Below are 12,289 nucleotides of genomic sequence, written 5' to 3'. Positions count from 1 at the left end.
TATTTCCAAAGTATGTGAATACTAAATGTATCTAAGTGTAAGAAAAATATCTTCTAACATAACTATAAATTTATTCTTACCCTCCTTATTATCACCATTCTAGTACACAATGCATTTTTCTACCTCCAAATGTTTTACTACTTTTTAATAATCTCAAGTTATTAGTACACTTCTCAAGTTGCCATGAGAGTATTGACTTGAAGTCTATTATCTGTCTACTTTGTATGAACTGAAGTCAATTCAAAGGTCAAACTTTACTGTATCTTGAGATTCTTTTAGGATTCCTTTTCTGAGAAAATTTCATAAACCATCAATTGCATTTGTGTTATAACTACTACCATTAAAAAAGTCTTAATTTGAAAAAAAAGTCATTCATTTATGTAAATCTTCTCCTTATTTATATATATTAATGACTGTCTCAACTACCCCAAACTGGGTCTCAAGAGATGGATTTCCTAAAACTCAGACTTTTGGATCTGGAAAGGACATTAGAGATCATCTACTTCAACCCCTTCATTTTATGGTTGAGGACACTGAGCCCAGAAAAGATAGCTGAGTGACTTTGGGCAAGTTTCCTACCAAGTAGCAGAGCCAGAACCAGAGGCCAGGTCTCCTGATGCCCAGTTAGGAGCCAGGTCTCCTGATTTTTAATCCAAGGATCTTTCCATTACACACACTGACTCTCTATTCTTTGAGGCTGTCTTGGGCTGCTCACACTGATCAAGCTGCCTTGTAAATGACCACACTCACTAAATAAAATGCCCTTGATGACAAGTCGCAGGACATTATAGCATACCTGTATAAGCAGGCTATACTCTAATTAATCACACTCTTCCTCTGTTTAGAACATTTCAATGGCTTCTCATAGATCATACTGTAAATTATAAGCTCCTTAATATGATTTTCAAAGTAATATATGATCTAGCCCGAACATGTCTCATGAAACTCTCTTCCTCTTTCTTTTCTGTTGAAACTAGACTTGCTTCATTGCTTGCAATGTACCAAGCTCCTTCCTACCTCAACACATGCCCTTCCCTCCTCGCAAAGGCTCTTACCCCATGTTTGGTCTGGCTAGCTATTAATCTTCAGTTTTCAGTTTAAATATACGTTCCCATAAAGAAGATTTCACAAGCCCTCTGATCCTTTGCCCTACTCCCACCTCAATTTACATTTTAATTGCAACTTGTATCTTTTAGTGTTTATAACAAGTAATAGATTATATATTCAATTACTTATTTACTGTGTTTTTTTGCTAATCTAAGCTTTGCAAGAATAGGTACTATGTCTATTCTTAATCACTGTCCTCCATTACCTAGATGACTGTCTGGAACACAATAATGATAATAGTTACTATTTACTGCTTGATTATGTGCCATACCTTCTTCTAAAGAAAATTATCTCATTCAAACCCCCAACAATCTCATAAGGTCGGTTTTATTATGGTATTTATTTTACAGATTATATAACCAAGACACAGTGCAATAAGACACTTGCCCAGTATCACATAATAAGTGGTAAAACCAAGATTTGAATTGAAGCATTCTTATTCCAGAGTCCATTTTTTTTTTACCAATGCTTATGCTGCTGCACACTCAAATGTTTGTTGAAAAAAAAGAATAAATTTATGCACAAAATCAAATTAAGTTTCACTGAACTATATAAGCAGAATAATAATAACAACAATATAGTGTTTACTAGGGCCAGATACTGTTCAAAGTATTATACATATTTTAATCATTCACTGCCACAGCAGCCCTAAAAAGTAGTTACTACTGTTATCACCACTGTATAGATGAGGAAAATGAAGCACAAGAGAGGTAAGTAATTTGCCCAAGATCACACTGCTAGCAAGTGGCAGAGGTGGGGTTCAAACACAGGCAGTCTATTTCCAGCGCCTGTGCTCTTAACTTTTGTTCTATACTACCATATTTGTGATTGCCTATATCTGAAAACTGATAGCTCAAATTTAATAATAATTACTAATATGGCAATCATTAGTGAACCCCAAAAAGACAGCAGAGAGAGAAAAATCCATCTGTTTAGGCTTAAATAACTCCCTCTCCTTGATGGAGATAAAAGGTCCTCTTCTGCATGAATGAATTACTGAAAGGTGTAGCCCCTTCCTTCTGGGGCAGACACTTCCATAGCAGTGTGCAGGGTCTTTCTAGGCAGTGTCTTCTTCTTTTTCTGACCTCACTATCTGTTGGTGAAGGGTACAATTTGCATACCCATATTCAGTAGCCTTGGTTAGACTACAGAGTTGCCAAAATTGTGTGCACACCATGAAGAAAAAAGAAATATAGGATAAAGAAATCCTAGGATAAGGACTAAAAAATAAATAAATACAAAAGCCATGCAAAAAATCCAGAGCCATGGAGAGCAAGCAAAACCCTGATAAAATGTGCTAAACCTCTGCCAAACCTTGCTAAAATTTCAGATGGACAGGGTGCGCCTCACTAAGCTCTTTAGTTTCATTAGCTAGAAAATGAGGATAACAACTCTTACCTTGACAGATGATTTAAATAATAAAATAGTGCTGATGAAATCTCCCCTGCCAATGATATGCTCAAATCTTATATCTTATAAACTCTACAGGGATCTTTTTGCTCACATTTAAATTAAATTTGTTCTCTATAAAAAACTTAGTGGAAATAGTGTTGTGATATATGATGATCCTTTAAACATGTGATTCTATTTTTCACATAGTTGAAATTTTATCCTGTGAATATGAAAGCACAACAGCAACAAAAGGAAAGGCATCTTTACCAGGAGGTAGCATGAGGTCAGCAAAAGTACTGTTAGACTAGACCTTAAAAACAAAAGCAAATGGAAAAGAAAAATTTTAGTTCAGGGTTGGATGACTCGAGTCAGCTCATTTGGAAAAAGAATACATGATTTTGTTCCTGAGTTTGGGTATTCAGCAGTTTTAGAAGGTGTGCTGTAAAAGTAGGGCAAAGAAATCCAGATTTAGAAGCCAGATTTTACAGACACTGTGGCCTGTGTACGATGTCAAAAGAATAGGTCAAATTGGTCAGCTGCATGAAAGAAAAGCCAAAAATAAATCAGACCAGCATATAGATAAAATAAGCAATCTGACTGCATATTTCCACATTTGAGTGCGTCATATTGGAATTACTAAGCACAGCTAATATGACAGACATTGGGAAATTCACTTAAATTTTCCACCTGATTCAGGTTTCCCAGATACAAATGCCAAATAATAAAAGTCTTTCTTTCCAAGGTGCTATCACATGCTTAGGTGAAGGACACTACAGGAGGAAAAATAAAACAAAAACTGTTATCTTTGCTCACAAAATGAGATCTTATAACCTTACCTAATAGATTGGTTAACCACAAGGCCAGATCTTCTTTCATTGGTAGCAAATTAGCTTCATGTCTGCTGGCTAGCCATTGGCTATACTGATGCATATCAGAGAGGCCAGGTCCACTGCGTACCTTTGGGCTCAGAGCAGTGCACATTATTTATCCACTTGTAATACCTGTTTTGGAAACAAAAGAGCAATTGCTTTTTATACAGACTTCTCTCACAAAATGTTGTCATCATGACATTATAATGAACTGGATCCATGGGTGTTTTGATGACAGTTCAGTTTATTAATTATTAAACCCCATGAAACACTATTTGCTTTATCTGTACTGGCCCTCTCACTTTTGGCCAGCCACTTAGTAGGAAACAGCAGCAATCAAAGGTCAAATAGAAAATCAAACAAGAAGCTTGAAGTTTGTGTGAAACAATATACTTGGAAAGAGCCAGTTTCTAAGCAAGAAATTCCACATATTGAAACACGAGAAAAAGTTAAAATGTTAGTGTCCAATTTGTTAACTTTCATTGTTTGGGCTATTTAAAACCATAGATTTTCACTAAATTTTACAACTGAACACTAGCAATGACAGCATTTTTACAACTCACTATAAACACATGATCATTACCCTTAAAAATATAGCCTAAAAGGTTAAGCAAAGTATGTCTTTTTTGGAGACGGCCAAGCAATCATGGACTCACAATTTAGAGAACTGGGTGAGAAGCAGGGGAACAGGTACACCCAAAGACTCTCTACCACACTTCTCTCTTGCAGGCAAAGAAACAAGAAAAAGAAAAATTAAAAAAAATTAAAAATTAAAAATTAAAAAAGAGGATAAGTGACTTCACCAAGACCATACAGCTAGGTCATGACAGAACTAGGCTTGAACCTGAGTCTTCATATTCTGAAGACCACTACTCTTTCTGTAATGACACATTTTTACAAAATGGAATAGCCAAGAACCCATATTGATGATAACCCAAGAACTGCAGCATAGTTCTAATAAATGCTGCCAGAGGTGTTTGTTTGTCCTCTGCTATCGCTACAACAATCTCTTTCTCTTTCTTGCTTTTTATCTTTCCACCTTATTTGTTTTACATGCTGGGTTTTGTTTGAAATTATCTTTAGAGTAGAAGTACTTAAATATCTTACATCTATAAAAATAAGGATGCTTTCATTAACCTGATCATATTGTGAGTAGTGCAATCCCCTACCTGGGTTGTAGAAAAGGTATTTGAATATATATTTGGCCTTGAATATAGCATTTTTGTTTGTTTGTTTTGTAATTTTTAGTAGAGATGGGGTTTCGCCATGTTGGCCAGGCTGGTCTTTAACTCCTGACCTCAAGTGATCCACCTGCCTCAGCCTCCCAAAATGCTGGGATTACAGGCGTTGAGCCACCATGCCCAGACAGAATATAGCACTTTCGTATTTATAGGATGTAAGACTACAGGAGAACTAATGAAGCAGTTAGTATAATAGTCATAATGTTTAACAACATGCAGGATTCTACTCTGTATATAAATATGCTTATGAAATAACCAGATGCATTATGACTGTATGACAATGAAAATGAAAATATTTGCAATAGGCAAGAAGTAATGTTTATATCATATCATGAGGTTTTCAGTGATATTCCAGTATTTATGGCATTTTAAAGTTACCAATAAGTAATATATTCCCCTTTTGGTTTTATTATTTGAAACTCTACACAGTATTCCCTTCCAGTTAACCTCAAACTCTAATTCACTTGACATAAGTTAATTTCTTTTAAATATTGCTTTTGAAGAACAAATAAGACACTGGTGTTTAGAAAAATGCAAAGTGGGAACATCTCCCAAATATTTTGTTGTAGTAATAGAAAAGACTGTTGGGAGTATGAGTAAGTACCTAAAAGGTATCATAAATACAGTATTTAAAAGCACAATTTCATTTATAATTAAATTACTCTCGAGTAATTTTTTGAAAAAATTACCACAAATTTTCTCTGAAAACATCTTATATATATCTATCTACAGTCAACCATTGCAAATGTGAACTGCTTTCAATACACCTTGTCATATGTTATTAGATTGTCATTACAGGAATCAGAACATCGCCACTTTTTATTATTTCATAGTTAATAATGACATTATCCATATAAAGTCCTAAAGTTTTCTCCAAATTCTGTGATTAAACACCAAAAACCTAAAGCATTTTCTGCCCCAGTTAAAAAAAATATGTCTAGTCCTAGAAAAACAAAACTTCTCCCTGTAGCTGGTTAAGATTCCTATATGCCTGCTAGCCTCAGAAACATTTAAGTAATACATATAAGCACATGATTCATATATTTAAATAACTAATTTAAATCTTAAAAGGGTTACCTCTAAAATGCCTTTCTTCTCAAGACACAATCTCTTCCACTACTTTCCTGAAAGTGAGATGTGGCTCTTCAGTAACTTTACCTACACCCTATTATGTGCTCTGTGACTTCCATTTAAGCATCAGAGTCCTATTTTGCTCTATAAAAGCAAGAAGACACCTCAGATTCTTAAGCTCATTGTCCAGCAAAGAATTTATCAAGGGATAGTTTACAGTAAGCCTAATGGCATGTAACAATTTCAATGAGCCAGAAGGACACAATCCTTTCCCTCAAAACCTCTAAACAGTGAAGTTCTTATTTTCTTTGACAGTGGCACATTTATTTCTCATGTACTCTGTCCTGTGTTTTGCCAGAAAAGTAACTCAAACTACCTTCTAATAATTAGAGATGAACATTAAGTAAAAACAATAAGAATAATTAAGCAATTTTTATTTTGTTACTTTGTATACAGTCAAAAGTTTAGTGGTGAGAAAAAAGCAAAAATACAGTTACATTTTCCCAGGAGACAGAGGTGAGAGAAAGAAGGCTTAGTGAGCAATTAATATGCAATAGAAGTTACACAATTAGACATATGTCAAATATGTAGAAACCTAAAATCACTGTCATAGATAAGGACTTTTCTGTTTAAGTCCCTTCTTAAAAGAATTCAGATTCTCAATCCAATTTCTCATGATCTTTTTTTCACATTTCAAATCACTGCCAAACTTAAATGACTCAACGGTTTGGCTGAAAGTCAATACCTGCAGGTCTTGGATTTAGATTTGGCTAATCCATGAATACAAAACATGAAAAATGGATTCAGCTAGCATGATCAAAATTTGGAGTATGGAGAATTTACCCCATGGTGAAGTAGTTTCCAACTAAAATGATTATGTTGTGGTGAAGAAAGGTCAAATTAATTTATATTATTCCCATAAAAAGATCATTATGGAATTTTACCCTCCTTGTAACTTTTTAAAGAAATGTTTAGTCAATAGGGATCAGATGAATTACATCGTAAAGAACAAGCTACACAAAAAGATCATTTCAGTTCTTTTGAATTCATTCAAAAGTGTTCAAAACCACAAAAGATGCCAAGGGGTATCTTTTAAAAGAGGTGGGAAATAAAGTGGCTGATGATCCACTAGACTGGAAGCAAACAGTGAGGTTAGAAAGAAAAACTCTTTTGTATAAAGTGCCTAAACACCGAATGATGTTTCCAATAAAGTGTATATAGTCCAAGTATTTTAAAAGCTTGATAAGTAACTTTGGTAACTATTAAACAAAGCCAATCACTTTTTAAAGGGGAGTAAGTACTCAAATACTTCTATGGCTCCTCCAAGCTTTCTTGGTCTACCTAAAATGGATAACCAACCCTTAGGTCTAGGAATCCAGAAAAATAAAACTTAAAGAGAAAAACATGCAGAAACTTAATACTAAATCCTTCAAAGACTGTGTGTGTATATATTTTTTCTTTCTTTCCATAGTAGAAGTGATTCTGGAATAACAATTATGAATATGATGAGACTTGAAATAGCCCAGGAGAAAAAGAAAAAAATAATGACTTTGTAAGTAAAATATCACATGTTTAAAGACTCTGTCTAGTTTGTTGTCCCAGAATCCCAGCTGAAGACATCATAGTTTTGACTCTGAAGAAAAAGTATTCTTCCATGCCACCTAGAGGTGTGCTTTGACTATGACCAAGATGATTTCTGGCTTATCTCTAGGCTTTGCTGACATGTTAGAGAAAATGCATTGCGACATTACATAGAAAAGCAACTGGAAAGACAAAAAAAACGAAATGATATACACTTCTGTCAGCTATGAGATTTCACTTAGAAGCCTGAATAATGAATAGAATATTGGAACTGGAATCAGAAGTCCAGGGTCAAATAATAACTCCACTACCTAACCATCTAGTAGCTATTCTATTCTAGTCATATGAATTTTCCTCTTTGTACCCGTGTTTTCTACTATATACAAGGGAGGCCGAAACCTTAAAGATAATTGTGAGGATTAAATATTTGTGCCAATGCTTGGCATATATTTAATTTTCAATATGTTTTTTATTAGCAAAATAGAAATGATCACCATCAGAAATGTGCCAAAATAAAACTTCTATTGACTTATCCCAAAAAGAAAAGCAATTCTGTGACAAAATAGGAGTATTTTATAGAACTCTAAATCATTAAGAAAAGACAAAGGACAAGGGGGAGAACAAATAAATGTATTAATGATACAGTAGATAATGGATTATTCCAAGTTTTCTTCATATGGAGAAGAATGCTGCCCCTAAGATGTTGATTAATCAGTTAATAGGGAAATGCTATATACCTCTCAAAGTAAGTGTGAGAGGACATCACTACCACCACCCCATCTACACACACAGAATCAACTGTGAACGTTGAAAACAACGAATCCTAATCAATCCACAGTCAATGGTCTCCTCCCTAAAGGTAATCTTTGCTCTCATCTGCAGTATTTTTCCCCACATCTATTCAGTTTCATGTGTTACAGGTGTCAAACATTGAGGAAATAGTTTATTGGTCAATCACGTTACCTTTTAAAATTAAAAATAAACAGTGCTCCAAATCAAATACCCTTCCAAAATCTGGAAAGAGAAAATGCCATTTTTCTAGCTGAACTCAAAGAATAAACCACCCGGGAAAGTTCAAGATGTCTCTTTCATCATTGTGAGTTCTTTACTCTTTTGTGATTCATTTTGGCTAACTAATAGTATCTCACAAAATATACATTTTCAACCAATGTCATGGATACGAAATCTTACTCTAAAGGCCTAATCAGAAAATAAAGTCCATCATTTCAACAGAAAGGCAATTTCAGACCTTGTAATGGGACCTCCACCTTGGGTTCAGTAGAGCAACTTATCCACAAATTGAAAAGCACCAAACATAAAGCAAAATGACACTTAATGGTAGTTTATCTAATTCCATAATAACGATCTTTAAATTCAAAGGAAACTTACAATAACGATATATTCAAACTCCCTGTTATTAATAAGGGGTTGGTAGCCTAAGAGGATATTTTGCCCACAGTAACAAGACTGGTTAGTCATAATTATTAAAAGTATCCTACTCAGCTCTTGTGATCCTTAATTTTGTGTAGTGCTGACTCTCCTTTAGAGATCTCTTTCTTAACCCACAGTCCCATCTTGATTTGTCTTGGGTGAAATGATGGTGTACTTACAAATAACAATTTCTTCTCAAATCATGATTTAAAAAACCTGAGTGGGAATTGATTTTCTATATTTTCATGTTGTTAGGGATATTTTAAAGTTTTAAAAAAATCATACTAAACCATCCTTCCAAACAATTTAGCATAGGTTTTTTTAACCCCTACCAGATTAGCTTGGAACATAATTAAAATAGAAAACCATCTGACAGTCATTAACAATATTAACAACTAGAATATTTAAGGATTTACAACAAAATTTTATCTAAGTAGAGAAAATTCTTTTCTGTTGTTTTAATATAAAGATTTCTGTTTTAGTTAACTATAATGTAGTTAAGAACCAGCAGGGTTCTACATTCTGTGGAAATATATATACATATGTGACATGGTCTCACATGAGGGAGTAAAATTAGCAAAGTTTTAATTGTATTGATGCTGAAAACATTTAATACAGAAAATTACATAAGCCTCTTACTTAATTTTGACAACAGATTATTTTCTACTTTTACTCCAGTTCACTTCTCTAGTCAAAAAACATTGAGTGGAAACCTTCCTAGTTGCTCAGGTTTAAGAAGCAGTTGGATCCTGTTTGGACCTTAATATCAAAACCATGAAGATACCAAACCAACCTTACAACATGCCCTGCAGTTTTAAACAAAAGTCTCTCTGTAAACCGTTCTAGCCTCATCACGCCTTTTCAACCAAGGTAACTTAGTTTTCCAAAGTTTCCCTGAGTCTTCAATGCAGACTTCCAGTCTTGAAGTAAGATTTTTAAGTAACACACAACATACTTAGGGTTAATATAAGACCAGGTATTTCACCATACTCGAAAGTTTGAGGTTTAACTGAAGTTTCTAACTAAGATGCTAAAAAATTCCAGGGCAATCACATGACCTTTTGCACCAGGTGAAATATTTTTTTGCCATGTGAAATTATTTCCCAGTAAAGCACAGTCCATAACACCACAGCATAGTGTTTAGCAATAAAGTAATGAAATAAACCCAAACTTCAGTAGCATTCAGGCTGAAATCCAAGCTACCTTTTCCATGTAAGGGACCATTCAGGCAGCCCTGTGCAAAGTCTCCAATGTGCATTGCAAAGGCACACTGTCCCATGCCTCATCCATCTGTCCCTTACCTTCTCTTAGGCAGTCAAAACCCAGACACCCATGTTGGAGAGGACCACCAGAGCCACCACCTTCACCGCAGTTAGAGGAAAGCATTCCTTGAGAAGGAGTTCATTGATCAATATCAAAGGCAGGCTGGGCAAATCAGACCCCAGCTGCAGTTAATCAGTGTCCACACTGCTAAGAGTTTGGAGTAAAGAAGCACAGGTCTTGTTCTCTGCCTTGCCTCTGTGAATCTCAGGGGATTCGTGGGGAGGAAAAGTGGACTTCCTTTGCCACGCTGGTACATCCAAACTGTCTAAGCCTTTATTTTAATACTAGGATGTCAAATGGGTGTTCCTGTGCACAATCAGATCTTATTTCCTTGGCATAAGATCTCTCATACACAATTGATCTAACTTTGTTGGAGAGGGTTGGAGGAGATAATTTTATAAGAATAAAGTTTTGCAAACTCTTCACTATAAGAAGATCACGGAGGTGAGAGGATGAAGATGAAGACAGTGGAGAGGGTAAAGACTGTGATTTCAAAAAGGTTAACTGGGAAAAGAATTAACAACCCTCCCCCAACCTCAATTGTTTTTGGAATGCAGAAACAGAATCTGTTAACCCTCGCTTTTTCTCCCTCTTCATTCAAGACAATGGAAACTTCTTCGGATACCTGGGCTAAGTTAATGGTAATTTACCATACTGAGTTGACGGAATTTGATTTTGCCGGTATAAATAATGTCTCTAAAGCAAAATTGCCTCCTTTGTTCCCCAAACAATTTCAGATTCCAGTCTCAACTTTGGACTGAACAAAAAGAACGATACCATGCAAAATCTTCCCGAAGTGTGTTGATGTATATCGGCTAGCGTTTGTTTATTCACATAAAACTCAATTTCATCAAACTCATCAGACACAAACAGTGAGTATCACCCCAGATCACACATGTGGCGAGCTTTCCTCCCATTCTGGCCTCAACGACTCAAGTAAAACATTCAGGATCAGCCCTTTAAGACCATTCTGGCTGTATCCCACCCCACCATAACAGACAATGCTGAGCATGCATTACAGATACTCTTGTGCACGAATGCATATGTGTGCATTTATAATCGATGTGTTCGTTAAAAATCCTCACTCTGTCCCTGGTTGGCAGAGCCACCCCAGCGGGCTTACGTGCTGCGGTCATCTGGGGTGTTCCACAATAGGGATAAGGAACACATGGTTGTTTCCAGGGAATCAGAAAGTCACCCCCTGCAGTGAATACCCACTCTTAGAGAAAGAGCCTGTCCAACTGTCCGCGGCTCTTCACTCTTACCCGCCTCGTTCCTGAGGTTATTTTTTAATGACCTCTCCCCTCCCCCGCCGCCCCGGGTGCAGCAGACAGGCAGGGGCTCCCGTGAGCCCCGGCTGCAGAGCGCGCACGCTGCGGCAGCGTTGGCGCAGAACTGGGCCAGCCAGTCGTGCTCACCCCGGCGTCCCGAGCTGGGCTGGTGGCGGCTCTCAGAGGCGCTTGGGCTCCAGGCTGGGCTCCTGCAGCTTCTCGGGGCTGGCCCCCTCCAGGCACAGGTCCTGCAGCAGCCGCTCCCCGCACCCCACCAGCCTGGCGGCAGCGGCAGCAGCTACAGCCACACTACCCCTCTTCATACTTCTCTGATGGCTCCTTTTAGTGCTGTTTGGGAAAACGATTTTTTCTCCCTGCCAGAAACAGATTTCCTACATTTCATCAGTCCTCATAGACCGAGCGGAAGTAAAATGCTTACTTTTTCTGGTGGACAGCAAGTGCAATTGACACTGATTTACCCTTCAAAAGGGGAGAGATTGTATTACAAGCCCTTGGCAGCAATTCCGAGGTTGGGGCCAAGCTCCAGCTCCCTCCTTGTCCCCCAAACACTAACCTAAGAGAGAAAAGGTGGGGGGTGGGGTGGGGATCATATTTGACTCTAGAGGTTTAACAGAGTCAATGGCTTTAGCACAATATTAAAATTGGGTGTTGGAAAAGTTTTTGCTTTCCTGGCCAGTGATTTTGCAGATGGAGGCACGAGCTTTCCAGTAACTTCGGCCACTCTTCATTCCAAATTGAACATTTTGATGTCTTACAATTCTCTTTAAATATCAGATTTTTAGAAGAGGCTGTACTCAAGGCTGTTTTTGCTTTACCAAAGGAAATACAATTCCACCTTTCCTTCTTTCAGCCTCAGCTCAGCGTTATGTTGAATGTCAGAGACAATTGTCTCCAACTGTTGTTTATTAGTACGTGTATTCTGAGATGAAACGTCTTCCATGAAGTGGACAGATGTTCAAGTGTCTGATTCACCTCTAATGCG

General features: G+C 36.8%; 1 protein-coding gene across 2 annotated transcripts in view; it reads right to left on the bottom strand.

Annotated features, from left to right (window-relative positions):
- Positions 1-11,722, bottom strand: part of GAS2 (growth arrest specific 2) — a 134,833-nt gene extending 123,111 nt beyond the window's left edge. The window contains exons 1-2 of one of the 2 annotated variants that reach the window (XR_004033648.1): positions 11,139-11,722; positions 3,336-3,500 (exon numbers count right to left, since the gene is read on the bottom strand). Coding sequence is in view for 1 of the 2 variants with exons in the window: in XM_003254329.4 (XP_003254377.1) it covers positions 3,336-3,480 (145 nt within the window). In the remaining variant the exon portion in view is untranslated. The remainder of the gene's footprint in view (positions 1-3,335; positions 3,501-11,138) is intronic. The other variant, XM_003254329.4, reaches the window with a different exon arrangement.
- Positions 11,723-12,289: the final 567 nt, after the last annotated feature.

The sequence above is a fragment of the Nomascus leucogenys genome, chromosome 15 (assembly GCF_006542625.1).
Source record: "Nomascus leucogenys isolate Asia chromosome 15, Asia_NLE_v1, whole genome shotgun sequence".
NCBI lineage: Eukaryota > Metazoa > Chordata > Mammalia > Primates > Hylobatidae > Nomascus > Nomascus leucogenys.
Note: the sequence above shows the minus strand (reverse complement) of the source record. Positions and strands in the feature narration are given on the sequence as shown.